General features: G+C 58.6%; 2 protein-coding genes across 2 annotated transcripts in view; one reads left to right on the top strand and one right to left on the bottom strand.

The window, feature by feature from the left end:
* Positions 1 to 12,844, bottom strand: part of PIP5K1C (phosphatidylinositol-4-phosphate 5-kinase type 1 gamma) — a 52,882-nt gene extending 40,038 nt beyond the window's left edge. Inside the window, exon 1 of the mRNA XM_074163745.1 lies at positions 12,697 to 12,844. Coding sequence (XP_074019846.1) covers positions 12,697 to 12,817 — 121 coding nt within the window. The 5' untranslated portion in view covers positions 12,818 to 12,844. The remainder of the gene's footprint in view (positions 1 to 12,696) is intronic.
* A 1,056-nt stretch (positions 12,845 to 13,900) lies between these two features.
* On the top strand, positions 13,901 to 25,843 carry TJP3 (tight junction protein 3). Its single transcript, XM_074163744.1, has 21 exons — positions 13,901 to 14,118; positions 14,545 to 14,650; positions 18,147 to 18,335; positions 18,414 to 18,538; positions 18,730 to 18,832; positions 19,021 to 19,474; positions 19,749 to 19,852; positions 20,825 to 20,987; positions 21,071 to 21,161; positions 21,408 to 21,472; positions 21,642 to 21,720; positions 21,863 to 22,019; positions 22,401 to 22,509; positions 22,923 to 23,142; positions 23,453 to 23,649; positions 23,869 to 23,964; positions 24,237 to 24,307; positions 24,416 to 24,727; positions 24,842 to 25,066; positions 25,306 to 25,358; positions 25,525 to 25,843. Exons 1-21 carry the CDS (start codon positions 13,901 to 13,903, stop codon positions 25,622 to 25,624), a joined length of 3,237 nt encoding a protein of 1,078 aa, XP_074019845.1. The 3' UTR covers positions 25,625 to 25,843.
* Positions 25,844 to 26,009: the final 166 nt, after the last annotated feature.

The raw sequence follows: 26,009 nt of genomic DNA, 5'->3' as shown, positions 1-26,009 counted from the left end.
GGGAGGAGGAGACAGAGGTGTGCGGTTAACGCTGGCCAACAGCTCCGTAACACTCTCGATGGGGAATGCAAGATACACAGGGCTGACACGGGAAGTTCCATGCCTTAAACTCTCCATCTCCTGGCTCCCAACCCTGTCATCTTCTTTCAGGCCAGATGGCTCAAGCCTGCGGATCTGTACCCACCAAGGAGGGGGCTCCTCCAGCCCCACCGGTGAGGCCAGGGAGATTTTAACTGGTGAGTTACTGTCACAATGCACAGCAAAATGGAAGTGAGAAGGCTTAGAGCAGTCAGGTGCCGATGGCTTTCCATGGGAAGACAGGAAGGCAGGTCTGATGAAGCAAATCCTGCAGATACTGTGATGCCATTTAAGGAGGGACCTGACCAAGCTCTGAAGTTCTGGACGGGGCAATGCTTCCTGGCTTCCTCTTCACCAAAATGGGTGCATCGGTTCTGCCCAAACTTAAAGGCCAGCCATAAGGCAAAGGACGTTTGGAGACCATTACCTTGGCAAGTCAAAGCAACCAAAAGCAGGACTTCTAGTAGAAAACAGTAAGTAACAGGCAGCACTTGCCATTTCTGCCCGTAATATACTCCTTTTTCCTTTAGATGAGCAGCTGCCGTTCAGCCACATCTTATCGCTCCCCTCCCATAGGCCTTGGGTTAAGTCATTTTTCACCCCACCTCACCTTTGCAGATTAAGTTGTTTTTCACCCCATCTCAAAGGAAACCTTGCATTTACATTTCATTTCTTCAGATGCTGTGAAAATCCACCTCATTCCTCTAGGTTACAGTTTGCTCTTCTTGCTGGTCTCTCCCAGCCTTCTTGTGCTCCTAGCTTTCAGTTTAGAAAATAGATTAAGAGATCCAAAATAAAACCAATCTTTGTGTTTGAAAACCCAGGAGTTGGGGAAACCACAGCATCTCTCTGAAATTGGGTATAAACCTTAAATCTCGATACCTTGTGGAAGCTCACGCGTTGCCATCCTACCAACACAAAACCAGAGCTTGCGTGGATTAAATTAAGTGCCTCCCAAATGACCACGTTCTTTGCAGCTGACAGAGTCCTGACAAGCGATCCACCACCAGCATTCATCTCGAGAGGGTCTTCAGTCTAATACCAGTCTCTATTGCCCGGCTCTGCCTCTGGTATACAATGGGCAACCTGGTTTATGATAGCAAAGTGAAACAGATAAGGCAATTGCCGTCCTTAACTGAAATACAACTGCCTTGTCTGACAAAGCGCACAACCTTTTTGCTTCGCTTTCAGGACAGCCACGTTTATCAGGATTTGGAGACTCTCTGCAAGGGACCTGCGGCAGAGATTGCAATTCCACACAGGAAACGCATGGGGCTGGTCCGGTGAGAAGCCGCAGAAGCAATTAGCAGTTTCGGGATGTTCACTCCTTCGGTTTCTCATTTTCTTTAATAAGCATTTTCTGGCATCAACAGTCTAGAAGCCTCTTTCTCAAAAGAGCGTCCTAGATAGTCTTTTTCCACCTTAGTCTCAGAGGGCTGGATGTTTGTTTTCATTTTGGTATTAAGTAGGAGTCACTGGTGGATTAACTATGTCATCATTTCTCTTCCATCAAAATTAATTTAAGCCTGAAGAGATGCTGGTTTGAGAGGAAGCATCCTGGAATTAAAAAAACCCCAAACAGTATGCATATCAAAAGATACAAAACGTAGCACAATATGCGCCCCCTAGAAAAAAACTTAATAGCATAAGTTAGCATTACAGGAAAAAAAATGTAGTAAATTAAGCAAAGGCAATTGTTAGCCTTCCAGATTTCAGTTCTGATCACTGAACAAACAGTCCTTACCAACACAAAAATTATCCCATCCCATGTGTTATTTAAACCCACAGATAATCACCACCTGTTAGGCCAAACTGAAAAACTTTGCCTTATTTCTGGATTCCACCGAGGCAAGTGTTTGCCCTGTAACTGAAGAGCCCGTCATTTAACAGTGACAATACAGCTTCAAGACGGCATAATTTTTTTGCTGTCTTTTATTCCAGCTTTGAAGTTGGGGACTATTTTACATGTCTATAGTTTGCATTTCTGCCAGCAAATTCTATGCCGTTTCGTACGCTGCTCCCGTCAACATGCATCCAGACAGATGGCGAGAGCAGCACCGAACACATACAGAGAGGGAAAACTGTCATTTTAAAGGCAACACCCATTTAGAAGTGACATTCAAAGAGAAGACAAGGGGTTTCAGGTATGACACCTGCCCTCTCGGCGCGGGGACACACGTGCTGAGGAACTGGCTGCAGGGACAGAAACTGCGAAACCAAGAAATGGCAGCGAGGACCAAGTTTCGCATCAGCATCTAAATGGAGCGACGGCGTGAAGTGCCATCAGCACCCATTCAGAGAAGGAGCACTCAGCCAGATGATGATTTTAGCCAGCTGCCTCCCTTTGAAAAACGCACTAATGGACGATTTTACCTTGAAAAACGCATAAAATTCGCTCCATCAGATGTGCAGAGAGACTATAGAAAGAAAACTACAGCAGCATCTCTGTCATCAGCTGCTGCGTCCTGCAGATACAGAGGCGTTGGGAATATTTTGCTTGCATTACTGCCGGGTCACGGAAAGCACCAAACACGGCACGCCAACATTACGGCAAGGGCAAGTTTTCCGTTTTTTTTGGGGGGGTCAGCAAAATACCATCACTTCTGCCTTCCTTTAGAGTCTTCCCTCCCCGCACATCAACTAGCACAGCAAATGCCATCAGTGTCACAAAGCCAGCATGAACTCCAGCTCTCAGCTCTACGCAGAGCATCCTGCAGGGAGAAACCAGGACACCAGACCAGTGGCAATGGGAAACTCCAGCTCATCACGAAATCACAGACTGACAGGGGCTGGAAGGGCCCTCTGGAGATCATCTCCTCCAACCCCCTGCCAGAGCAGGGTCACCCAGAGCAGTTGCACAGGAACGTGTCCAGGCGGGTTTGAACATCTCCAGAGGAGACTCCACCACCTCTCTGGGCAGCCTCTTCCAGGGCTCTGCCACCCTCACAGGAAAGAAGTTCCTCCTCATGTTTAGGTGGAACTTCCTGTGTTTGCGTTTGTGCCCATTACCTCTTGTCCTGCCACTGGGCACCACTGGAAAAAGACTGGTCCATCCTCCTGACTCCCCTTCAAGTATTCATAAGCGTTGATCAGATCCCCCCTCAGTCTTCTCTTCTCCAGACTAAAAAGACCCAAGTCCCTCAGCCTTTCCTCATCAAATAGATGTTCTAATCCCCTCATCATCTCTGCCTTCACTTTACTTCGTAAAATGGAAACTTGAGTTTCTAGGCCCTAGGCCAAGCATGAAAGTTTTTCTTCAACCCCTCAGATCTTCAGGACCTTGAGTAAAATCCATGGAGATCAGTGATGACACTTAACGAAAGTTGGGCTGCCAGCTTCTGGGTGGCCAGAAGCTGACCCACTTGGGACAAAGTGGTAACAAAACCGAGGAGGCTCCAAAGGCAGAAACCCAACTGTGTCTCATCTCGGCTAGTGCAAGTCCCGATTTCTTACTGTGTCAACAAGAGCAAGCCATTGGAGCTTCCATCACTGATGTGCACGTCGATGAGATCGGCTGTTTAAGGCACAGCAGCCTGCCCTGAGCCCTGCAGCGCTTTGGAGATGCGTCTTGAGCTCTGAAAAGATTTCACAAAATCTCTCTAACTTGCCAATTACATAAAAATATTTCTCAAGTGCTCCAAACCCTTTATGAGCTATACCGACGGCCAACCAAAATTGCTCCCAACACTCAAGTTGCTCAAATTGGTGCAAAGTGGCCTTAATTACCTGAGCTTGTACAGCCCTGACTGAGAAATGAAAATCCATATGCGGCCCTTCTAAACTAAGCTCTAATCGCTGGAGGGCTGAAAGCACCAGCACTGGAGAGGTGTTTATACAGGTATTCACACAATAACTGAAGCAGTACGGTAACCGCGCTGCTGCCCAATTTCAACTGCAGAAAAATATCCAAGAGCTCAGGAGGATGCTCGTAACTTGCCCTTTAAACAAAATCAGTTCCACCCAAAAATCAGAAATTCCACCTTAAAAAAATAATTGGGAACACCCTGAAGCTGTTCATTTAATGTACAGGAACAACTGTGTTCTGCTCTACTGTTGGAGATATATATATATATATTTTATTTTTTTTTGATAGGTAATAAAATTGTAGAGAAGCCTGCAAAGACCACAAAATGCTCCAAAGGTAGGAAGGTGCCGCCGCAGGACATGGCTGGGACTCTCTCCTACCCCACGGGAAGGGGAGGAGGGGGAGCAAATTAAGACGACCTACATTACTCCTGCTTTAGATGTAAGGCAGCATTGCTTTTATTCTGCCTACCTCTTTCCCGCCCCACGTGGGGTTGAACAGGACCACATCTGCGCCGCTGGCACACGGGCAGTGGAGTGAACCCAGCCTTAACCAGGGAAGCAGAAAGTACGTTTGTGCATCAAGCTTGGACTCAAGAGCCCGACTTTGCAAACAATGCTCTTTTAGTGGAGATTCTGTGCGTTTTTCCTCAGCCTCATCACGTTGTGCTTCACCAGTCTCAGCCTTTGGAGATCTGGACTTTAACTTACAGACACGTAAGTGACAGAATATAAAGCAGCAACAGAGAATGGCAAACTCCAAGGAGAAGAAAAGTATAACTGGCAATTTAAACATCTTTCCAGGTAGCAAGTGAAAAGGCAAAATAACCTTGACTAATTCTACTCTTGCAGAATCACAACATGGTCCCCAGCATGGTCTGAAACGTTCAAGACACCCATTTTGAAGGGCAGCATCCTGATGTGTCCAGGGTTTGAGTTATGTTAAGGACAGGCTTCCAACACCAGCCCTGCCAAACGACTGCGTGAACTCAGCTACCCAGCCTCAAAAGCAGCAGAGCTCTTCGCCTCCTACAGAAAAAAAAAAAAATCATGAAACAGCTGGGGAATTACTCTGAATGACTAAATTCAGTGGAAGAGTAGAGACCCAACTGGCTTCCAGCCCAGCACTCCCCTTCCTCTGCTGATGAGCTGCCTTTCCTCCGGGAGCTCGGTGCTGGTTGAGGTCAAAGCATTCCCACATCTTCTGGAGAAGAAATTAGGAGGCGTCTACCTTGGTACAGGAACATAGAGAATCTGAATCTGAAGAGTCAGTAGTTTGACAGAGCTTCATCAGAGAAAGCATCACCAAGTTTAAATGAGTTATTAATTACTCTGGCTACGCAGACCCTCAAAGCACAGAAAACTAATTTGGCAGGAGCCACCAAGCCCCACGTGAAAGCATCACTCAGCAGCAGCTACTGCAGGCACCGAGGGACCGCTGCAAGTCCAGACAGGGAAGTCTTAACAACGGCAGCCAGAGCTGAGTTAAACATCATTCCCCTGCATGGCTGGGAGAGATTTAACGTTACGCAGTAAAATGAAAAGCAGTGTTTGAGCTACTTGGAGTTTGACCGGTACCAAGCTCCGCACCAGCCCACGGCACCGACAGCTCTGTCCCAACAGCTGCTACCATGTTTTAGTGACTGCACACAAGGCAACACTGCCCTCGTCTTATAATCCCTTAATTCCTCCGACTTGAGGAGATTGAGCTGTTTCGCACAGAACAAAGACACGAGGCTGTTGCGTCTGGCGTTCCCACGTTCAGCTGATCTCCAGGCCCTTTAGGACATGGTCAGTGTAACTGCGCAGGTCGGTCTCGTGACAAACCCCCATCGTGCCCCGTGTTCCTTTGCCGGATCAACAAGCGCTTGTGCAGCGGCAGCACCTCCCGGTGTGCTTGGGAACACAGGCTCATCCTTCCCGGATGCTGCTCACACAACCAGCAGGTCTGCGAGGCTGGAGACGCCGGAGAAACAAACAGCCGGTTCCCAGCTTCTCTCCCAGGAAGTCTTTCCCACCCTCTCCAATAGCAATTTTGGCAAAGAGAACATGCAGATTCTGCTAATTACAGAGGAGACGAGCATTGTGGCCCCTCGGTGAGTCTGCAAAGTGTTTTACACTCCCCGCAGTGAATACAAACCCTAGGGCAGCGACTGGACGTCACGACGTTCTTTTTCTGCCACTCCAGATGTAATGGCTGCGAATTATCCAGAGGGACGGCTCTTCTAATGGTCACTTGCCAGAGATGCAACTGTATAGAATACACAGTCTCCACACTAGTCTTCAAATATCAGTTATTCCAGCCTGTTTCTGTGTTACAGTAAATATTTAAGAGAACCCCTCACATTACACACTGACTCTAGTTGTACACGCTTGGGGGTTGTTTGTTTGTTTTTAAACAGAATTAGAAAAGAGTGGTGGTTTTGCTGTATTCAAAGAAAGCTAGAAGAGAAACAAAAGGGCTAGCTCATTCAGAGAAAGTCTCGCAGCTTCTCCCCAGAGCTGCCAGATGATGAAACAGGTCCTGGTCAGCGGCGACCAGCGGCGTCGGATGGGCCGTGAACACCGAGAAGATGTTGCAGGCTCCAGATGTCCTCACCGCGGCGGCACACGCTCTGACTCAGCCTGGGTTATTCACCACAAGCCAGTGCAAAAACCCACACGTAAGCTGGGGAAGCCACAAGAACACATGATGGAAGAAGACAACACTTAATTAGGGCTTGACAGCATTTTCTGCTTAAATATGTGGGTGAGAAGAGACAAAGTGACAGAAAAGCTGCTCTGATCACTTTTAGCTTTTTAATTACAGAAAACGTTTCCCAGAAAGTCCTGAGGTTAACTCAGCTACTGGCAACACTGAAAAACTCAAACAAACAAGTGCCAGGCTGCTTAGGAACAGAGAATTTCTAAGACCTACCTAAAGAAGTTAAGAGCCCGACATTACCTTATCATCATTGGTTCTGCTAGGGCTGTTTGGAGAGGGGAAGCTCCCTCTCCGGGGACTCAGCCCGGGGCTCACCTGGAGAGGAGGGGGAGAAGCCTGGGAACACCAGCGGATGCTTTTCCTCTGGGCATGCAGCCCCCCAGGGGGGTGAGACAGAGACACGCCAGGGCTGAAAGGGATCAGGGCAAAACTCGCTTCACACAGGCCACCAGGTTGGGGGTTTTTACATGACCACCTTCTTTCTTGCGCTTCTGTTGTTCCAGTTCAGTAATGAACGGCCTTTTCTTTCCAGCCCCTCACAGTGCCTTGATTTACCTCTCTGCTGCACTCCTGCAGGGGAGCAGACTGGCAGCCCTGTGCAGGGGGAGGGCTCAGCAACACGCTTCCATCACAGCATCCTTCCCCCTTAGAGGAAAAACACAATTGGATGCACTTGTTTATTGGACGGACACGGAGCGGCAGATCATCAGTAGGCAGCAAACACAGAGAGGGTACTTGTGCCACGAATGCTGCTTTGCCAGACTTACAGAAAATGACAATATTTTGCTCCTTTTGAGTTTGTGCACCAGCCACGGATGGATTTTAGAAATGGCAAAATACCCCACAGAGGTACTGCCCCCACAGCAGCTACTTATTGGGAGCCCACACCAAACAACTAGGGCTTTGCACCTGCATAATGCTTTAAAAATAGCTTCTGCCCAGTCCCACGGACGTGATCACAGACATCCAGTCCGACATGACTAAGAAATTCTGTTCTTGGGCACATTCACAAGGCGACCCAGCTTGCAGGCCTGGAAGGCAACAGCTTGGGAGCGAGCTGAAGGAAAGCGACACTGTCAACTGGGTTATTAAACAAATTAAATTTAAAGGGGACTATCGGAAATTTTGATTGCAAACTTGGAAAGACTTAACAGGAAACAAAAAACCCCACCTAGGCTTTCTTCTGCTGTTCTGCTGCTACTTCTCAGTTCAAACATACAGTCACCCCTCTCTGCACACATCCATCTTCAAGAAAAGGAGGTGCCAAGGCCTCTGCTTTAAACTTCCCAGGGTCTGGAGAGCACAACTCCAAACCTGCTCCGCTCCCTGCTGCTCCTCCCCCAGCACCGCGGGCTCCAGGAGAGATCAGGGAGGGTACACCCACGGGATCAGATCCGGGGAGGACATTGGCTCCTGCTTTCCTGCGGCCAGGCTGCGAGAGGAGCATCTCCCACGAGCCACGGCACCAGCAGCTCCGTCCCCGCGCTGATGGTGGGAGCGGAGCATGCGAACCAGCCCGCTGAAGGTCACTCCCACCCAAACCCCCCTCGTGACGGGAGCTGGCAAACACTTCCCCCTCCAACTCCGCTTCTGACATTTCCCAGCATGGTGCAAAAGGTGCAACGTTTTCCGACTTGCAAGTCAATGACACCCACGTAATGCCTGCGGTTCCTGGAGGCACAGATGGGAACTGACCCCAATGAGGTCCCAGAGATGCAGGTACCGCATCCACCTCAGGAGCGAGGCACCTGCCAGGTCGCTATAGATTAATCCTGGTCTACAGGAATACACTTGGCATCCTGAAAAGATGAAGGGGAAAAATCAAACACGACAAAGATGTGAGCAGCACGCGACAAGGAGGGCTCTCCGAGGCTTTGTCAGGGTATGGCACAACCACTGCAGACCTATTTCTGGACTCGACTGGCTGCAATTGAAAGATGTGTTCACAAAGAAAGCCAATACTGGAATTCCCGCTGCTGCTTTTCAGGCTGCAACCACCTTATATGGGAAAATCATATTTAATAAGATGGTGCATCTGGCGAGAGCCCATAATGGTCATGTCAGTGAATCACTTCAATAATCGTTCCAAATTATGCACTGCTCCTGCTAAATCCACTCAGGTCACTCCCTGAGGAGCCCTTCTGGAGAGGCCCATGAGCTTCCCAAGTGGGACACGGCAGCAGCAGCTTTGCCAGCCGCAGATCCAGCAGCAGCGTAACAGGCTATTATATACAGGTCAATGCCAAATGCTAGTTAATGAAAATTAGATTAATCATTCTTCGTCCTGGGTTGTTGGGGATTCGTTCTCCAGCCTGTCCTGACACTGATACAGACGGGCTCAGCATCCTTCAGGGCAGTGCCCACATCTCCTGCCTGTACTAAAACTGCCCTTCACAGCTCCCAGGCCCCATAATTCCAGCTTCCCTATTTGGTTCCAGCCGATTCGCATCTTAAAGGACAATTAATTTGCTAGAGCAGCCTGAATTCTATTTTCATTGCCTTCCTCCTTCCCTGCAGCTGAGCTGTGACTTATTGACTGTGAAGTAACTGCAGGGTCTTTAAAAGTTCAAGGCACAGGGTGTTTTTCTGTCTGTTTTTGCCGAGCTGACTCCCTCCGTCATCATCTTCGCTAGCACCATTTCACGGGAAAGAGGCATGTGACATCCAACTAAGCTGTGAACCATAATCATGCTGGGGCTGATGTTTACATTTGATTTTTCCTCAAGCTGATAAGCTCTCTCCAATTTCCCTCTCCATCACGTTGGTATGGATTGAACCGCTCGTGCCCCACGGGGTGGGATTCGTCTCTTATCTTTAATCTGCACACTGACAAAATCGCTTCCAGCAACCCTTCAAAAGTCACTTCAAAGTTATCACTGCGAAGAGGGAATACTGCAACACCGTTCCTCGGCTGTCGCAATCAACGCTCTCCCAGCGTGCTCTGCAGATGGGCCTTACAGGTGCTGCCAGCACCCGGCACGCTCGGCACCACCTCCTTCGGCCGGGATCTCCAGCTCGGGGTGCAGCGAGACAACTGTTGAACAAGAGCATAAATACTCGTTAAATCAGTTCAGCTCCCTAATGCAAAGGAATTCAAGCCTGAAGAACGTGGTGGAGGCTTCTGCCCAGGCTCTAAGCCATGAATGATGGGCAGAGTGCCACCCATCTAACAGGAGCCATGAGAAACGGAGAGAAGTTGGACATCGACTCCACTTCCCCACCAGGATGAGAACTTCCACCTTTTCAAGGAGATGGTGGAAAGCAGCTTTGCTACCAGTTCTCCAACAACTTGAGCCCCCCTGGATAAAAGGAGGTTTCCAGACTCTCTCTCCAGGTTGCACCCAGGCAGAGGGAAGGTGATGTGTGTCTCCTGTTCTGGGGTCGGGGCACCCCAGCCTGAACAGTCCACGTGCTCATGTGTTGCCCTGCACACAACACGGTGCCTCCGCTCCTGCCAACAGCACTGCCACCCGCACCAAACCCGGTGTCCATCCCTTAGGCTCCCTGCAGCCCCTCTCAGGGCAAGGGGGAGGCACCGCAGCCATATACACCCCTCAGATTTTGGAACTCCCTCTTCAACGGCAGCAGTTACAAAACTTTTCGAAAACCTCAAAGCTGGATTCTTCGGAAAGGGACAAATTGAGCCTGTGTGCTCATGCGTGAGCCCAGCTGCTGGCACTAAATGAGGTTTTCTCCATTAAAGCATATTATGAGGCTCCCAAAAGCTTGCTTCAGAAGACTCTTTTGCCTTAAGTCAACCTATTGTCAATGTTTCCCTGACTTTCAGCCCCTCTCCTCCATCCAGTTTTACTCCTGCACCAGACTAACCAGCTCTGCTCTCCATATTTACCGAGGGCTTGGGGAAGGTCTTTGCCGACCCGACCCACGGTCTGGATTAACCCTGCCACGTTTGCTTAGTAAGAGCACAGCACACAGCCCTCCCTCTCCGCCGCACAAGCATTAAGGCGAGCGGGATGAAGCACCTGTAGAGGTGGGTCACGAGCACATCACCACTTCCACCGCTGCTCCAAACAGCCCCCAAGGCATCAGCGCTGTGACGCTGAACTGAATTTGTCGCCATCGGCTTCAAAACAGTCAAAAGAACAGGGTGGCGCAGAGCACAAACCCCCCCTGCTCCCGGGCACACTGCTCTGGCTGCAGTGTTCCCATCTGCTGCGATGGGAACTGCTGTCGACCGCAGTGCCATCGACGTGCTCCGGCCACCAGCCGTCCCCTCTCCAGCCCGGCACGCGGCTGCAGCCATCCCTCCACGCACAGCCCACCCAGGGCCACCTCCAGTCCCCACAGGTTTTGTTCCCTTCCAGAAAACACTCATTAGCTGCCATGCTTGTTGTCCCCAGCCCTTCTGGGAGCTCTGGTTGCAAGCACGGCTGAGACCGAGTGACACAATTTGGACGCTACCCAAGTGAGGAGTAAGCAACCTGACTCAAAAAAAAAAATAAAAAAAAAAATCAAAGCATCGGTGAGATTGCTGGCTCCGTTTCATCTTTTTTACTATCAGCATAAGGTGAGACAGCCTACAGGTTCGTAAATTCAGATTTACCTGGAAAGGGAAGAAAAACACACAGTCCCTGCTTGAACCCCTCCTGAGCAACAGTCTCAACACCTTGTCTTGTGTCGAGGAACAACCCTCTACCCTCCCCAAAAATCAGAAAGGGGGCAGAGAAATCAGAAGGATAAACAATATTTTGATCATTCATCAGCAAGAGGTTCTCTCTTTCGCTCCCGCAGCATCACAAGCTGGAAGTCACCAGCCACACCACACCGTGCTGGGAGCACGCTCCCGAAAAAGAGGTCTGGGGCGGGGGGCAGCCTGGGGAAGGGCAACCAGCACTCAGCCATCCCTCCATCGCCCTGCCAGCACCGAGGAACCGGAGCGGAAAGGCTGGGGCCACTTGCCTAAATCCTGGCACCTTACCAAAAATGACACGTTACGTCCAGCCCCCCCCAAGGCAGGGGACGACATCTCTGAAACAATTACAGCTTCCGCTGCAATTTGTTGGTTTTTAGAAGATCTGAGGATGCTCACTTAAAGGCCTGAAGAGGAGGAGATGCTGTCACAGCACAACCACCACTCCTTGGCCTCGTCGGAAACTCGCGGCTCTGGCGGGTGCTGGGGAGCGTGGCGTTGGGCCCCCGAAGGACCGTGTCGGCCCAAGAGCGGAGCGGGGCCGGGCGACCCCGCGCACAGCTACCGCTGGCAATCTTCGGGTTGTTAATTGAACTATAAATGATCAGGCGCAAAGAGGGGGGCAGGTGCCCCACAGAGCTGATCCTGCCGAGCGAGGGGCCGGGTGTAAAGGTTGCCAGCTCCATCCCTGCCTGGGAACACGTCGTGTGTCCCCTCGCCCCGGGAGGGAGCACGAGAAGCCACAGCAGCCCCCCGGCACGGCGGGCATCCTCCATCCCCCGTCCCCCCCCGGCACGGCGGGGATCTCCAGACCCCGGCAAACACCCTCCTGACCCAGGGCAGAGCAGCACCAGAGCCCCGGCCCGAGGAGGAGGTTGCCCGGCCCAGGGGCCCACTCGCCAGCCGGGCAAGCGGGTGGCTGCTTCGGCGCCGGGGTGCCCCACTCCCGGGGGTGCAGGGTGCCGCAACCCCCCCCAGGCCGGTAGCGGGGAGCAGCCCCGGCGCCGGGCAGGCCGGCCGGTGCCCTGCGCGTTGCTCGGGAGCCGCAGCCGCTGCTCCCCAGCGCCCCCGGAGCGGGGGGAGCCCCTCCCGTCCCCCCCCACCCCCCGGTGTCCCCGGGCCGAGGGGCAGCCCCGGGGGTGGAACCATTCTGGGCCGGGGGGGGAGGGGGGGGGAAGGCAGTTGGACGGGACCACACGGTGCCCGGGGGTGGCACGCTCGGGGTGGGGGGGGGGGCTGGACTGAACCACCCCGAATCCCGCCCCCCCCCGAGGCATAACACGGGGGCCCGGCCGGGAGGTACCACTCAGACCCCCGGGGGGGGGGGGGGGAGAGAGGGAAGCTGGGCTAAACCACTCTGTGCTCCCGGGGGGCCGGCCGGGAGGGGCCCCCCGAAGGAAGAGGCCAGGCCGCGGAGCTCGGCGGAGGCGCCGGCCGCCCGGTGCCCGCAGCCCGTTACCTCCTGCCGCGTCCAGTCCCCCCACGCCGGCCTCCGGGGTGATGACGCCGGCCTCCGGGGTGATGGCGCCGGCCCCCGCCACGGCCGAGCCCTCCGCCTCCTCGGGCACCTCCAGCTCCATGGCCGCCGCGCAGGCCGCGGGCAGGGCAGGCCCGGGGCAGGACAGGCCCCCCGCCGCCGCCGCGCTGCTCCCGGCTCCTGCCGCCGCCGCCGCTGAGGAGACTGGGAACGGCGGGGACCATAGAGCGCAGGAGGTGTCGCGGCTAGACACGCCCCAGCGCGGCCGAGCGGAAGTGGGTCGCGGACACCACCGGAAGTAGAGCCGTCCCCTTCCGCCGGAATTAATGGAGACGCGGGGCTTTGGCTGTCGCGATAGGCCGTGGGTTGGGGGCACGGGGAGGGAGGCGGCGCCCCGCGCACCTTAGAGCGGCGGAGAGCGAGGCTGCTCCCGTCCTCTCTAGCGGGCGGGAGGCTCCATAGAGAGGGGGCGGGGCCTTGCGGTCGCCATGGCAGCGGGGGTGGGGCCGGGGCCGGCCCTGTGCGGGTCCGGCTGGTCCCGGGCGGCCCCGTCGGTGCCGGACCCTGGAGCCCCCCGTGGGACCGGGACCGGGGCCGAGCGCCGCATCTTCGCCCTCCCCCTCGCCGGTTCCCCCGGGAGCTGCCAAAGCGTCCCGGGCCGGGCCTGCCCCGCCGCCGGGCACCGGGCGCGCTCCCTCCGAGAAGCCTCGAGGCTGGGTCCCCGCCTCCGCTCCCCGCCCGGGCCGCTGCCCGGCTCCTCCCGGTGCCCGGCCCGTGGCACCATCTAGTGGCACCGCGCAGCCCGGCCGGACCAAGGGAAGCCCCGGGGCGCGGGTCAGCCCCGGCCGGCCCCGCCGGTTCTCCCGGCCCCGGGGGCCAGATGTGTCACGGGCAGGGGCAGCCCCTGCCGGGAGCCAGCCCGGCGCTCAGGCCCGGCCCGCGGCGCCGCCGGGGAAGGAGCCGGCAGTCCCGGTGATGCTGCTGGGCGGCGTGGCCGTCCCCCCGCCCCAGGTGCTCCCGGCCGCTGTCCTGCGCGGGAGAGCAGCCGGTGACCCCTCAGTGGCTGGGGAGGCGGCAGCCGCCGGGACAGGAGCTGCTCCGTCCTTCCCCCGGGGCTGGCAGGGAGCTTCGGCCAGAAGGAGCCCCTGATGCCGATCTGAGGAGCGGTGGGGAAAGCGGCTGCTCCATGGCTCCGGCCCCGGGGTGGTGGCTGGTGGCTGGGGGGTTCAGGAGGAACTGGTCCCCCCAGGCCACCCCGCTGCCAGGCCGTGACCTCCTGTGGCATCAGCACCGACCCCGGCTGGGAGTGGCAGCCTGGACCGAGAGCCGAGGAGTGGAGCTGGTTTCTGTCACTACAGGACAGCGACCGCGCAGAAGGAGGAATGACAGGGGTCTCGTCCCCAGGTGGGGGAAGAGGAAAGGGGAAGGGGAGGAAAGGGGACAGCAGCCATCAGCAGGGACACCTTTTTCCCCACACCCCCTCAGGACCAAGAGCCCCAGGCTTGGCCACCATCCCTGTGCCCTCTTGGGGCACTTGGGGTGAAAGCATTTGGTCCCCTTGGGGACTCCCAAGCAGGGCTGCTGGGAGGGTTTGGGGGTCTGGGGCTGTGTGGGTTGGCACATACCCCCGCCTCTTTGAAGAGGGCTAGGCTGGGGGGGGAGGACCCCCCCTCCCTGGGCACCGCCACCCTCAGCATCCAGTGAGCCTGTCCCTGCCCAGGGCTGGGTGGGGAGTGAGTGGACGTGGCTGAGCAGGCACAGCCCCCTGCGACCCCTGCTGTGCCCGGGAAACTGTCCCGGGCCCCCCTTCCTCCTGCTTCCCTCCTGCAGGCAGCGTCTGGCCCACAAAGGGTTACGCAAGGCACCCTGGAGTGACACCACTGCCACCAGCCCCGGAGCTCAGCTCCTTCCTGGTCCGATACCTATCGGAGGCTCGGTGAGTGCCTGACCCTGTCCCCCTGTCCCTGCTTTCCATTTGGGGACGGGTACCCAGCCCTGCTTTCACTTGGGGAACCGACCATGCTTTGTCCCTCTTTGGGTGGCTCCAGGACCTGGTGACCCTGCTGGCGTCCTGCCCTGATGGCAGGAAGATACTCCCGGGGGGGGATCCTGGCACCCTGATGTTGCAGCTCCGTGCCCTGAGGGCTGGAGGACGTGCCTCCATCCTACTGATTTACACCCCGGCTGGCTCAGACCTGCCAGAGACCCTTTTCCCAGAGCGGGGGGTTCAGGATCAGCCCATCGCGGTGTGGGTGGGGTTGGGTTAGAGGAGCTTCTGGGGGGATCCAGGACCCTGGTCCTGCACGGCCAGTACCGGACAAGGGACGAGCGGTTTTGCAGCACTGGCTGAGACCAGGGACCCCACTGATCCCAGGAAGGCTTTGGGGTCCCAGGTTGAGGACACCCGTCAGTCAGGAGGTTGGGAAACAGGTTATGGGTTGTTATGGTTATAACAACCATGGACATAACAGGCTATAGCCGTGGGGCAAGGCTGGCGTGGGCAGGGTGCGTCGGTCTCCCATAAATAACCCCCCCACCCATTGCTGTCTCCATGGTGGGCATTGCCGATGGTGTCACCAGGGGCCAGGCATGGCCCCGAGTTGGGGACCTCGCAGTGGGGTGAGCTGCCTCGGTGCAGCCCGGGCTTTGTTTGGCATTAAAATTCCTGGAGATACTGGCCATGGTGCATGCATGGGGCAGAGTGGGGTGTGCAGGGCTCCCGGTGCTGCTGGTGCCCGGTGCCTGGCGCGGCAGGCTGGGCCGTGGTCAGCTCTGCCCAGATACTGCCTCTCCCGGCGGGGCCATTTCGGGTGCGGGCTGGTTTCTGTCGGAAACCGGCCGAGCCGGCTCCTCCAGCTGCCAGCCTTGGCCTTTGGCTCGGGGCAGGCCCTACGCCAGGTGCCCTGGGGGGAGACTGGGGACGGGACCAGGGCTTGGTGACACCCTGGGTGTTCCCTGTGCCGCCTGGTGAGACAGGAGCTCCTGCCATCTCCCTGCTGTCTCCCTGTCCTCAGACCGGCACTGCCCATGGCGAGCCACGGGTGGCAGTGGGATGCAGGTGCCTGGCCGATTTGTGGTGTCCCGGTGATGGGACAGCAGTGGGACCTGGTTGGGGACAGTGAGGGGCTGTGTTGGGGTGGCAGCAGGGTTGGCTCTGGCACGGCAGATGAGCCGTCACCGTGCGGAGGGGGATGCTCTGGACCCCCACGATGGGGGTCCCTTCGACCTGTGGCTCATGCTGTGTCACCCGTGGGTGTCCAGGGAGCCCGTAAGCACGGACCGGTTGACACTGGTGACATGGCCGAGACAGGACCCACCAGTTCAGCTCACTGTCAGGAAACCACCTCACTGCCATGCTGGGATCTCCTGTGTATTACTGGTCTTCCAAGCACTGGGACAGGACCGCAGGTGCCACCACTCCGGGGTCCTGAGCAGCCCCAGCCAGCCCCTGGGCACGTGTCCCCGCGTGTTGACCACCAGCGGGTGGCGGTCGGGCGCTCGGGCTGGTTTCGGTGGCTCGTGACGCAGAGTGGAAACCCGGACTCTGCCCTCGGCACCCGCCGGCCTCAGCCCATCCAGCTGGGGATATTTCTGAGGCCTGGGTGAATGATTACACTGACCCTCCCAGGGGCTGGGTCTTATTTCGGGGGCCCGGCCAGTGGCTTCGGTGTGGCCCCAGCTGGGGGCTGGCCACGGGAAGCCCCTGTGCTGGGGCTGAGCCGCCATGCTTGCCCCAGGGCTGGCTGCCCACCACCGGCCCCAGCTTCCTCACGGGATCCCAGCTCAGCACTGCCCGTGGCATTGCCCACGGGGCATCAGCGATCGTCTCTCATACCCCGTGGTCCCACCAAAACTGCCCCGTGGCTGATTCCAGCTTCCCGTGGCACCAATGTGGGGGCCCTGGCCAGGCTCGAGGGTGGCACCACGGGGCTGTGCGGGTGCCACAGGACAGGGTGCTCGGGCACTGGGGCCAGCATGGCCAGGACTGGGGGCTGTAGCCAATGGCTCTCGGAGACCCTAGAGGTCTGCTGTGGCAGAGCCATTGGCCAATCAGAGACCCCAGGCGTCTGCCACAGCAAAGTCATTGCCCAATCAGAGACCTGGGAGATCTGCTGTGGCAGCACCATTGGCCAATCAGATCTTGGAGAGACTTGTCACAATACAGATATCAGCCAATCAGAATCCAAAGATGTGCCACAGCAGAGCTGTTGGCCAATCAGAGACCAGAGAGATCAACTATGGCAGAGCAGTGGAGCAATCAGTGCCTGGAGAGACTGATGGCGGCAGAGCCATCGGCCAGTGGAATCTCAGGGTCCTGCTGGGGCAGAGCTGTCGGCCAGTCGGTGCCAGGGGATAGTGCTCTTGGCCAGTCAGCACCGGGGAGATCTCCAGGCCCGGCAGTGCCTGTGTGGCCATGGCCCCCTGGGCCCGTGATGGACCATGCCTGTGCCATGGCAGCGGGTGGGACCAGGATGGGGGCTGGCAGCCCCAGGTGCCGGGGCAGGAGCGGGATGCGCCATCCAGGGGCAGCCAGCGAGACGGGGGGGACATTTTGGCAGACGATGGGTGTGGGTCTGTCCTCGCCAGTCCCTGCGCCGGTCAAAGGGGTGAGGACCCATTGGTGGCGGTGGCATCGTGTTGGGCTGTTGGCCTTCACGTCCCCATCGCCCTGGAGAATGACTTGATGTTCTCACCAGGGTTTCCTTGGTGTGGGTGATGGTGTGGATAAACCTTGGACTCCCTGATCAAACTGGGTCCTTCCTGTCCAACCCCATGGAAGTCACGGGAGGTTCTGCGCCTGCTGCCCCGTTGTGACTTGCCAGGTTCACACTGACATTTCCTCTGGGGAGCCAGGAGCCAGTGGAGGGGCTCCCCAGGCCCAGCCCGGGCATTTCAGCCCAGGTGGGACATCACCCTGTCAGTCAGGTTTATCTGTCCTCGGTGGAAAATGTTGGATTTGCGGGGGGGAAACCCAGGAAAACCAAAGGGTGATGCTGGGCCACTGGTGCTGCCGAAGCGGTTGGCAGAGCTGCCAGCTCCGCCGTTGTGCTGGAGCCCAGAACAGGCGGGTGGGAGGGCACCGAAGCAGCATCCCAGGGTCTGCGGGCTCCCTGGAGGAGGGAGGGGAGCGGGGCCACGAGGACATGTGGGCAGGTGGTCCCAGCTGTGGAGATGGGTCCTCGCTTGCCCTGCGTAAAACCTCCCCTTCTGTGGACATGCATCTGAGGGGATGGAGATGCACATCCCGAGGGGGGAATTTCACACTGCACAGAGGCAGCTCTGGGTTTCGGAGCCAGCTCCCATGTAGGGTTAGCCAGGGTGCGACACACCTGTGAGTCCTGGTGCCCCTGGGCACCATGGCGGGTCTGTTCCCTGCAACCTCGTGGTCCCCGGTGCCTGTGGCTCAGCTTTGCTTCTGCTCTTCGCTGCAGCCTGAAGTGGGACTGAGGAAGGGGCCAGTGGCTGCGAAGAGGAGCCGGAGCCGGTCCGCGCCCCCAGCTGCTGGGGAGGGGCTGCTGCACCAGCCGACTGCCACCGCCACCTCCCCTCGCTTGCGTTGGCGGGTGCCCACCATGGAGGAGATGCTGATCTGGGAGCAGCACACGGTGACACTGACCAAGGTGAGCGTGGCCCGGGGTGGCTACAGGAGGGGTTGTGGGGCCAGCTCTGCCTCACCCCTCTCTGCCCGTCCCTGCTAGGACCCTCACCGGGGCTTTGGCTTTGCTGTCTCCGGCGGCCGGGACCATCCCAACAGGATAACCGGGGACACAGCGGTGATCGTTTCAGATGTGGTGGCCGGGGGACCGGCGATGGGACGGCTCCAGTGAGTGTGTGGGGATGTGGGGACAGGAAGGGCAGCAAATCGCTCCTGCTAGGAGAGGGCCAGCCCGGCTGCCACCCAGCCCGGCTGGGAGGGGGTCCTCCTGGGGAAATGGCTGCCCGTGTCACCCCACCAGCTCCCTGGGTTTGGGGGCTGCGCCTGGGGCAGAGCCACAGCTGCATTTCCTCCCCCAGGAAGAAGGATCACATCGTGATGGTGAATGGCCTTTCCATGGAGAATGTCTCATCCTCCTTTGCCATCCAGACACTCAAAACCTGTGGCAAGATTGCCAACATCGTGAGTGTGCCCTGCAGCGGGATGGGGGCCGGCATCGTGCACGGAACCGCATGGTGCCTGTCCCCATCCTCCTCCCATGTCCCACACACCCTGGAGTTCCTGTTTGGAGCTTGGAAATTGCTGTAGAGATATTTCCTGGCAGATGCAGCAGCAGCCACCACCCTCTCCTCCTCGCTTTCCACCTGCAGACGCTGAAAAGACCAAAGAAAGTCCATGTCCCTGTGAGCAAGAGCAGCCCTGGGTCCCCCACCATGCCCCAGCGCTATGACTCAGACGAGGACCATGGGTCGCACGGTGCGCATCCAGCCCTGCACCGCTCCCAGGATGACCTAGACCACAGCCGGGGCTATGATGGGGACTCATCCAGCGAGAGAAGCTCTGGCCACCACCAGGATGACCACCGCCACCACAAGCCAGTGTCCCGGAGCCGGAGGCGAAGCCAGGACAGCAGCCACTGGAGGCAGAGCCCTGGCAGTGGCTCCGATCAGAGGGGCTACAGCCGGCACCGGTCCACCAATGGCTTTGGCCACGAAGGGGACACCAATGGGCTGGCCCTGGTGTCGGGCTTCAAGCGGCTGCCACGCCAGGATGTGCTGATGAAGCCCATCACATCGGTCCTGGTGAAGAAGAAGCAGAATGAAGGTGAGGCCCCTCCCACTCCCCCTGTCCCTGGGTCTTGTCACCCGATTTGTGGCTGCGCATCCCGCCCAGGGCAGAGGCGGTGTCAGGGTTGGTGCCAGGGTCTGGTGCCGTGCTGGGTGCACCAAACCCGCCTGGCCTCAGCCTGGGGCTGCAAGTTCAGCTTTGGGGCTGGCTAGTGCCCCAGGAGGAGCTGGGGTGGGATGGTGTCAATGGGGGACCTCAAGGTCCTGCATCTGCCTGGCTCCGGCACCATCATAGGCTCTCTCTGGTGCAGAGTATGGCCTGAAGCTGGGGAGTCAGCTCTTCATCAAGCACATAGTGGAGAGCGGGCTGGCGGCGAAGGGCAGCTCTTTGCAGGAGGGAGACCTCATCCTTAAGGTACGGGGGCTCACGGGGCTCACAGCACTTGCTGGGGGGCTCATCTCCCCTCTTCCGGTGGCTCATCCCTGGCCGGTGTCACTGTGCTGCTCTCGGGTGCCTGCAAAGGATGCAGCTTGGCTGGAGGCAGCACTGACTGGTGCCTGCAACCTGCCCCGGCTCCCCAGCTGTCCCCAGGGACCCCACGGGGGCTCTTGGGGACCAGCTCCCCCCTGTGCCAAAGCTGCCTGGTTGAGGCAGCCCCGCAGTGTTCAACCAGGGATGGTTGCTTGTCCCACTGTCACAGTGGGATCACATCTGCCCCGTGTCCCCATGGCGTGTGGTCACCTCCCGTGTGTGCGTGTCCCTGCCGAGGGAGCAGTTGGCCAAAGGAGCTCAGGGGTATTCGGGGCATGTCAGGTGAAACGATGCTTAAAGTATTTGGGGAGGAGGAAATAGAGGAGGGAGAGGATTCGTTTGCACACATGGGCCAGGCCAACCCATGGCTGCTGGGAACTGGGGCCAAAGTGACTCTGGGGCAAAGAGGAGGGATTTCATCCCAGCAATCTGGTGGGAAAAGCTGCTGCACTGCAGGGAGATCCCAGACCCACCGTCTGCTGGGGGCCTGACTCCCTGGCACCGGTCCAGCGCGTGGAAGGACAGCGCTGGGCCAAGGTCAAAGTAAAACTCAGCTTCAGGCGGCGTCTGAGGGGATCTCTGCAGCTCCTGCCACCATGCAGGGCCCCCCTGCAGCTAAAGGTGGGGAATTGGCCTCGCTAATTTGTTTCCTCTGTGCAGGATGAGGCCCCACTGGGAGGCAGCCAGGAACAGGGACATGGGCCAGGATGGGTGAAGCTGCAGGAGCTGGGGCTGGGCTGGAGGGGCTGGGGACAGGGAAGGCAGCAGTCGGAGCATCCCATTCGAGTGGAGCTTTCCTGGGGGCGGTTTTCCCAGGAACAGGTGCCCTGAGGCCTCCCGCTCTGCCCCCTCCAGATCAATGGGGTGGCCAGTGAGGACATGTCCCTGGCTGAAACCCAGCAGCTCATTGAGCGGACAGAGGGAACCCTGACCCTGCTTGTGCTCCGGGACCACCGGCAGTTCCTGGTCAACATCCCTGACGTAGAAGAAAGCCAGAGCGACAGTTCCCGGATGGATGGTGAGGGGACACGGTGATGGGGCCGGGCACCAGATACACAGCACAGGGACTGGGTGGTCACTAATGCATCTTCCCTCCTGCAGACATCTCTGACATTGACTCTGAACTGTCCCATCCGCCCTCCCCCGAGACCTCCCCACGACTTCCAGCTGCTGCCAGGATGAATTCACCACCGTAAGCCCTGCTCTGTCCCCATGAGCCCCTCTTTTCTCTGTCAGATTCCCCAGATCCTCCATGTTCTCTGCCTCTCTGGAGGGGTTGGTTCTCCTCCATCCCGGAGCCAGTTCACTCTGGAGGTGGGACTGCCATTCAGTCCCCAGCTTGCTCCACTGTCCCCGCTGCCCTCTTGGCACTGCCTGTCCCTGCCCATCCGGTGCCTGCTCAGTGACCTGCCTAAATCCTGCCCCAACTTTGTTCCAGGGAGAGGAGACGATTGAACAGGGACCCTGCGGCTGACACGGCCGTGGACGATGCTCGGGGCCCTGGTGAGTGAGCTCAGGGGGGAGTTAAGGGCACCAAGTGGGCTCTGGGCTCCTGGGTGTCTCTCCTGTCCAAATCCCCCTGGCAGAGCCGTGCCAGGTCTCCCTGTGCCTCGGCTGCCCTGGCAGCGGCGCAGCCACCGCTGCCTCCTGGACCACCCCTTCTTCCCTGCAGACCTGCTGGAAGCTGTGGAGGGGGATGGCCGCCAAGGCCCCCATGCCAGCCCCACTGCCCAAGCTGCCCGCAAGGATGGGTACATCTGCGAGGGGCGGTGGGGAAGGGCGGGGGGAGATGGGGAGCTGCTGTGGTGCAGGGTTGGGGTCACAAGGCTGGTGACCCTCTGTGCTGTCTCTGGCATGTCACTGCTGTGCTGACCATGGCTTCCCCGGTGGCAGGAACAGCGCCAACTCCAGGGTTGTGCACTTTGTGAAGGCCAAGAGCGTGGGGTTGCGGCTGGCCGGTGGGAACGATGTGGGCATCTTCGTGTCAAGCGTGCAGGAGGGGAGCCCGGCCGCCAGCCAGGGTGTGCAGGAAGGGGACCAGATCCTGCAGGTACCCAGGGCTGGAAATGGCTCCAAATGCTGCTGTACTTGGACAGGCCCCATCCCTCTTGGGGATCTCCTGGGGTTCGGATTTCTGCTGGGCATCGTTTTGGGTCAGTGCTGGGCCCATGGTCTGAACCCATCAGGCTGGCTCCAAGGGGGACGCTCCTGTCTCCAGCACCTTGCTAACACCCGGCGGGGCCCAGGCACCACCTCAGCTGGCCCAGAGGCCCCTCCCCAGGGCTACTAGGGGTTGTGGCAGGCACTTGGGTCACAGGGAGCAGTTCCCTCTCCCACCCTGCCCTGGGCACTGCTGTCCCTGGGACCCCCACTGGGACTTGTGCCCTCTGTCCCGCTGGCAGGGCCGTGTCTAAGTGCTTTTCTGTGGCAGGTGAATGACACCAGTTTCCAGAACCTGACGCGTGAGGAGGCTGTGGAATTCCTCATGAAGCTGCCGCCGGGCGAGGACATCACGCTGTGGACCCAGAGCAAGCAGGACAGTGAGTGACGACCGGTCTCATCCTGGGCTTGTGCCTCTCCATCCTCTGTGGATCACAGCTGCTGGACTTGCCCACGGCTCTTTCTGCCCCCACAGGGTGGTCTTTCTTCCCTGCACCCCCCTTTCCCTCTCCTCCAGAGAGGTGATGGGAGGGGACCAGACCATCCTGGCCCTGTTGGTGCCCTGCCCTCCTGGAGCACAGGGGCTTCCTGGCACCGTGGCTCAGCCTGGAGAGGCCAGTGTGTGCTGGGGGTCAGGCCCTGCCTGAGAGCGTCATGGTGTTCCCAGTGCCCTCCTTAGCAGCAAGGGATACTCTGGAGGTTCCCGGCCCACCCAGCCCCTTCCCAAATCTCTGCAGCATCTTCCTTCTCAGCCACCTCTTCCCCTGACGGTCCCTCTCACCCTGGGCTCCAGTTTACAGGAAGATGATCTCGTCCAATGTGGGTGACTCATTCTACATCAGGACGCACTTTGACTTCGAGAAGGACACGCCATCGGGGCTCAGCTTTGTCCGTGGGGACGTCTTCCACGTGCTGGACACCATGTACCGGGGCAGGCTGGGGAGCTGGCTGGCTGTGCGCATGGGCAGGGACCTGCAGGAGCAGGACAAGGGCATCATCCCCAACCGGAGCAGGTAGGGATAGAGCCAGGGGATGTCTCCCCAGTGAGATGGGGACATGGATGGTGGGCCCAGTAAGAGGCAGGGCAAGGGCTGATGGAGCAGTGGTGGGAAGTGTGAGCTGGTGAAATCCCCTCTGAGGGGTTATGGGACAGTTGATGCTCTGGTTGTCCAAGGTTCCAGGGGGAAAAGGATAGCACAGCCTCTTCCGGCTGTGTCCCGGAGCGTGGATGCTGGCCTTTCCTGCTTTGCTCCTCAGAGCCTGGAGAGACAAAGGCGGGGGTAAATCCAGAGGCTCCATGTGCTGAGCTCTTTCCCCTCCCAGGGCCGAGCAGATCGCCAGCCTGGAGTCGGTGCTGAAAGCCACGTCTGGTGCCAACCCCTCTGGGGCACGGGCTGAGTTTTGGAAGCTGCGCGGCCTGCGAGGTGCCAAGAAGATGCTGCGGAAGAGCCGGGAGGACCTGTCTGCCCTCACAAAGCAGGGCCACTACCCGCCATATGAGAGGGTGGTCCTGAAGGAAGGTGGGTACCAGGGCTGTGTCCCCAGTCGCCCAGACCCACCCAGGGGACTTCAGCCCCAGGGCTGCCCCACTCTGGATGCTACTGGGCTCCGCTCTCCTGGGAAGAGCGGTGCAGGTCCCAGGCCCACGGGCACCTTGAGGAGTGGGGCTGGACGTCTGGGTGCTGGGAGCTCTGCCCTCACCCCCAGCCTCCCTGAGCCGGTCTGTCTTCTCCCCACAGCCAGCTTCAAGCGGCCAGTGGTGATCCTGGGCCCCATCGCAGACATCGCCATGCAGAAGCTGAGCATGGAGCTGCCTGAGCTGTTCGAGATTGCCCGTAAGTGCCCCCCACGCTGGGCAGAAATCGTATCCAGCTGCCAGACCCTCAGTGTCCAGGGCTGTGGGAGCTCCTTACCTGTGGCTGTCCCAATCCTGCTTCATTGCCCCCTCCACGTGACACCCCAACACCTTCCTGGACTCAGTCACCCTCCCCATGCCCCAGACATCCCCGCCTTGAGGGACACAGCCCTGGGGCAGGACACAGCCAGACCCCACCTGGGGGAGATGCCACGTCACATGCCTCTCCCACCGTGTCCCCATGTCCTGCAGCGAGTGTGCCCCGAGACGGTGCTTCATCCAAGGTCATCAAGTTGGACTCAGTGCGGCAGATCGCAGAAAAGGTGAGAGACCTTCCCTGTGTCCTTAGAGCTGTGTGGGCCAGGGCCTGGGGGGAGCCCACAGCCTCCGTCCCTGTCCCCAGTGAGGCTGATGGCCGTGCCCTGCCTTAGAACAAGCACGCGCTGTTGGACATCACGCCCTCGGCTGTGGAGCGCCTCAACTACGTGCAGTACTACCCCGTGGTGGTGTTTTGCGAGCCTGAGAGCCGGCAGGGCATCAAGGCCATGCGCCAATGGCTGGCGCCCGACTCTAGGAAGAGCTCCCGGCGCCTCTATGCCCAGGCCAGCAAGATGAAGAAGTACTGCAGCCACCTCTTCACTGCCACCATCAGCCTCAGCGGCAGCAGCAACACCTGGTACGAGGCGATCAAGGACATCATCAGGACACAGCAGAGCCAGCCCATTTGGACGGCGGCGGAGCAGGTATGGGACACGGGGTCCCTGCGGCAAGGCTCAGCCTGCTGGGGCTGCAGCCAGGCAGGGTATGGGGCCACGCAGCCGCCCTCCCTCCCCCAGCCTGAGGTTCCCACCCCACAGGCAGATGTGGCACTGGAGGACAGTCTGGACCTGCTGAACCCACCGAGCGTGGCAGCCTCGGGCTACCTGACCTGCGACAGTCGCGCCAACAGTGACTACGACGACACGGATGGCGAGACAGGCGCCTATACCGATGGCGAGGTGGAGGACGCCTACGACCAGCCCGGCCTGGCCCGCTCCTCCGAGCCAGCGCAGATGTCACCAAGCCATGGCCTGAGCGAGCAGGTGGGTCCCCCATAGTGGTATGAGGGGCTGGTGGGACAGAGCGGGTGGCAGAGTGCCTGCCTGTAAGGGATAATTCCTGTTCCCTGTGGCACAGGGAGGGTGTCACCTCCAGCTCCTGCAGGGTCCAGCTGCGCATCCATGCCCAGCTCTGGCCCCCCAAGGCAGGATGCAGCCCAGCCCCAGGCTGGGGCACAAATCCTGCCCCTACCTGACTTCCCCGTCTCTCTGGTCTTTCACAGGCAACCGAGCAGCAGTGGCAGGGCCAGCGGGGCCAGCGCTACGACAGCATCAGGTACCATGCGTGCCAGGGCCAGCTGGGGTTCAAGCAGCCAGCCCTGGGGCTGGGGCAGGGCCTGCGGAGGCTTCGGTGCCAGCTTTGCCTGGCCTGCCCCCCCCCATCTCTGCCACCCAGTCCCAATCAGGTGGCAGAGGCATCACCATGGCTTCTTGTCCCCCAGGGACTACGAGCATGATGCTGTGAGGAAGAGGTTCACACGGGCCAGGGATGACTCAGACCAGGACGAAGGCTACGAGTGGGGCCCAGCTACAGACGTGTAGCAGCACTGCTGGCCCCCATCCCACCAGGCAGCTGGCCACCTTGGGCCAGCCCTGCCCCAGCCCCATGCCACGGGGTCCACGCGACAGTCCAGGTAGTGCCACGCAGCACCCCCAAGCCAGGCTGGGCCTAATCCTGCCGTACCCCTCACCACCAAGTGCCTCCTTCCCCCTTTTGGCCACGGCCTCTACTGCTGGAATAAAAGGGATGTTTTGATCAGGTTGGGCTGTTTCCGTGCGTGCCGAGTGGCAGCATGCTGGGGAGCCCCATGCAGCCAGGTGGCCTTGCTGGACACAGCCAGACACCCTGCCTGCCCCAAAAGGCATCGGTGCGGGAATCAGGCTTGGATTGTGCCAACATCTGGCACTGCAGCAGGCTCAGGGTGCG

Source organism: Numenius arquata, chromosome 25, assembly GCF_964106895.1.
Source record: "Numenius arquata chromosome 25, bNumArq3.hap1.1, whole genome shotgun sequence".
In the NCBI taxonomy this organism is placed as follows: domain Eukaryota; kingdom Metazoa; phylum Chordata; class Aves; order Charadriiformes; family Scolopacidae; genus Numenius; species Numenius arquata.
This window is presented reverse-complemented; position numbering and strand designations above follow the sequence as displayed.

Excerpts from the sequence above, each read along its gene's own strand:
- TJP3 (XM_074163744.1), top strand. The coding sequence starts at position 13,901 with ATGGCTCCGGCCCCGGGGTGGTGGCTGGTGGCTGGGGGGTTCAGGAGG. Across the intron at positions 21,162-21,407 it reads GCCAGGATGAATTCACCACC|GGAGAGGAGACGATTGAACA; the intron begins GTAAGCCCTGCT and ends ACTTTGTTCCAG. Across the intron at positions 24,728-24,841 it reads TTTGGACGGCGGCGGAGCAG|GCAGATGTGGCACTGGAGGA; the intron begins GTATGGGACACG and ends CCCACCCCACAG.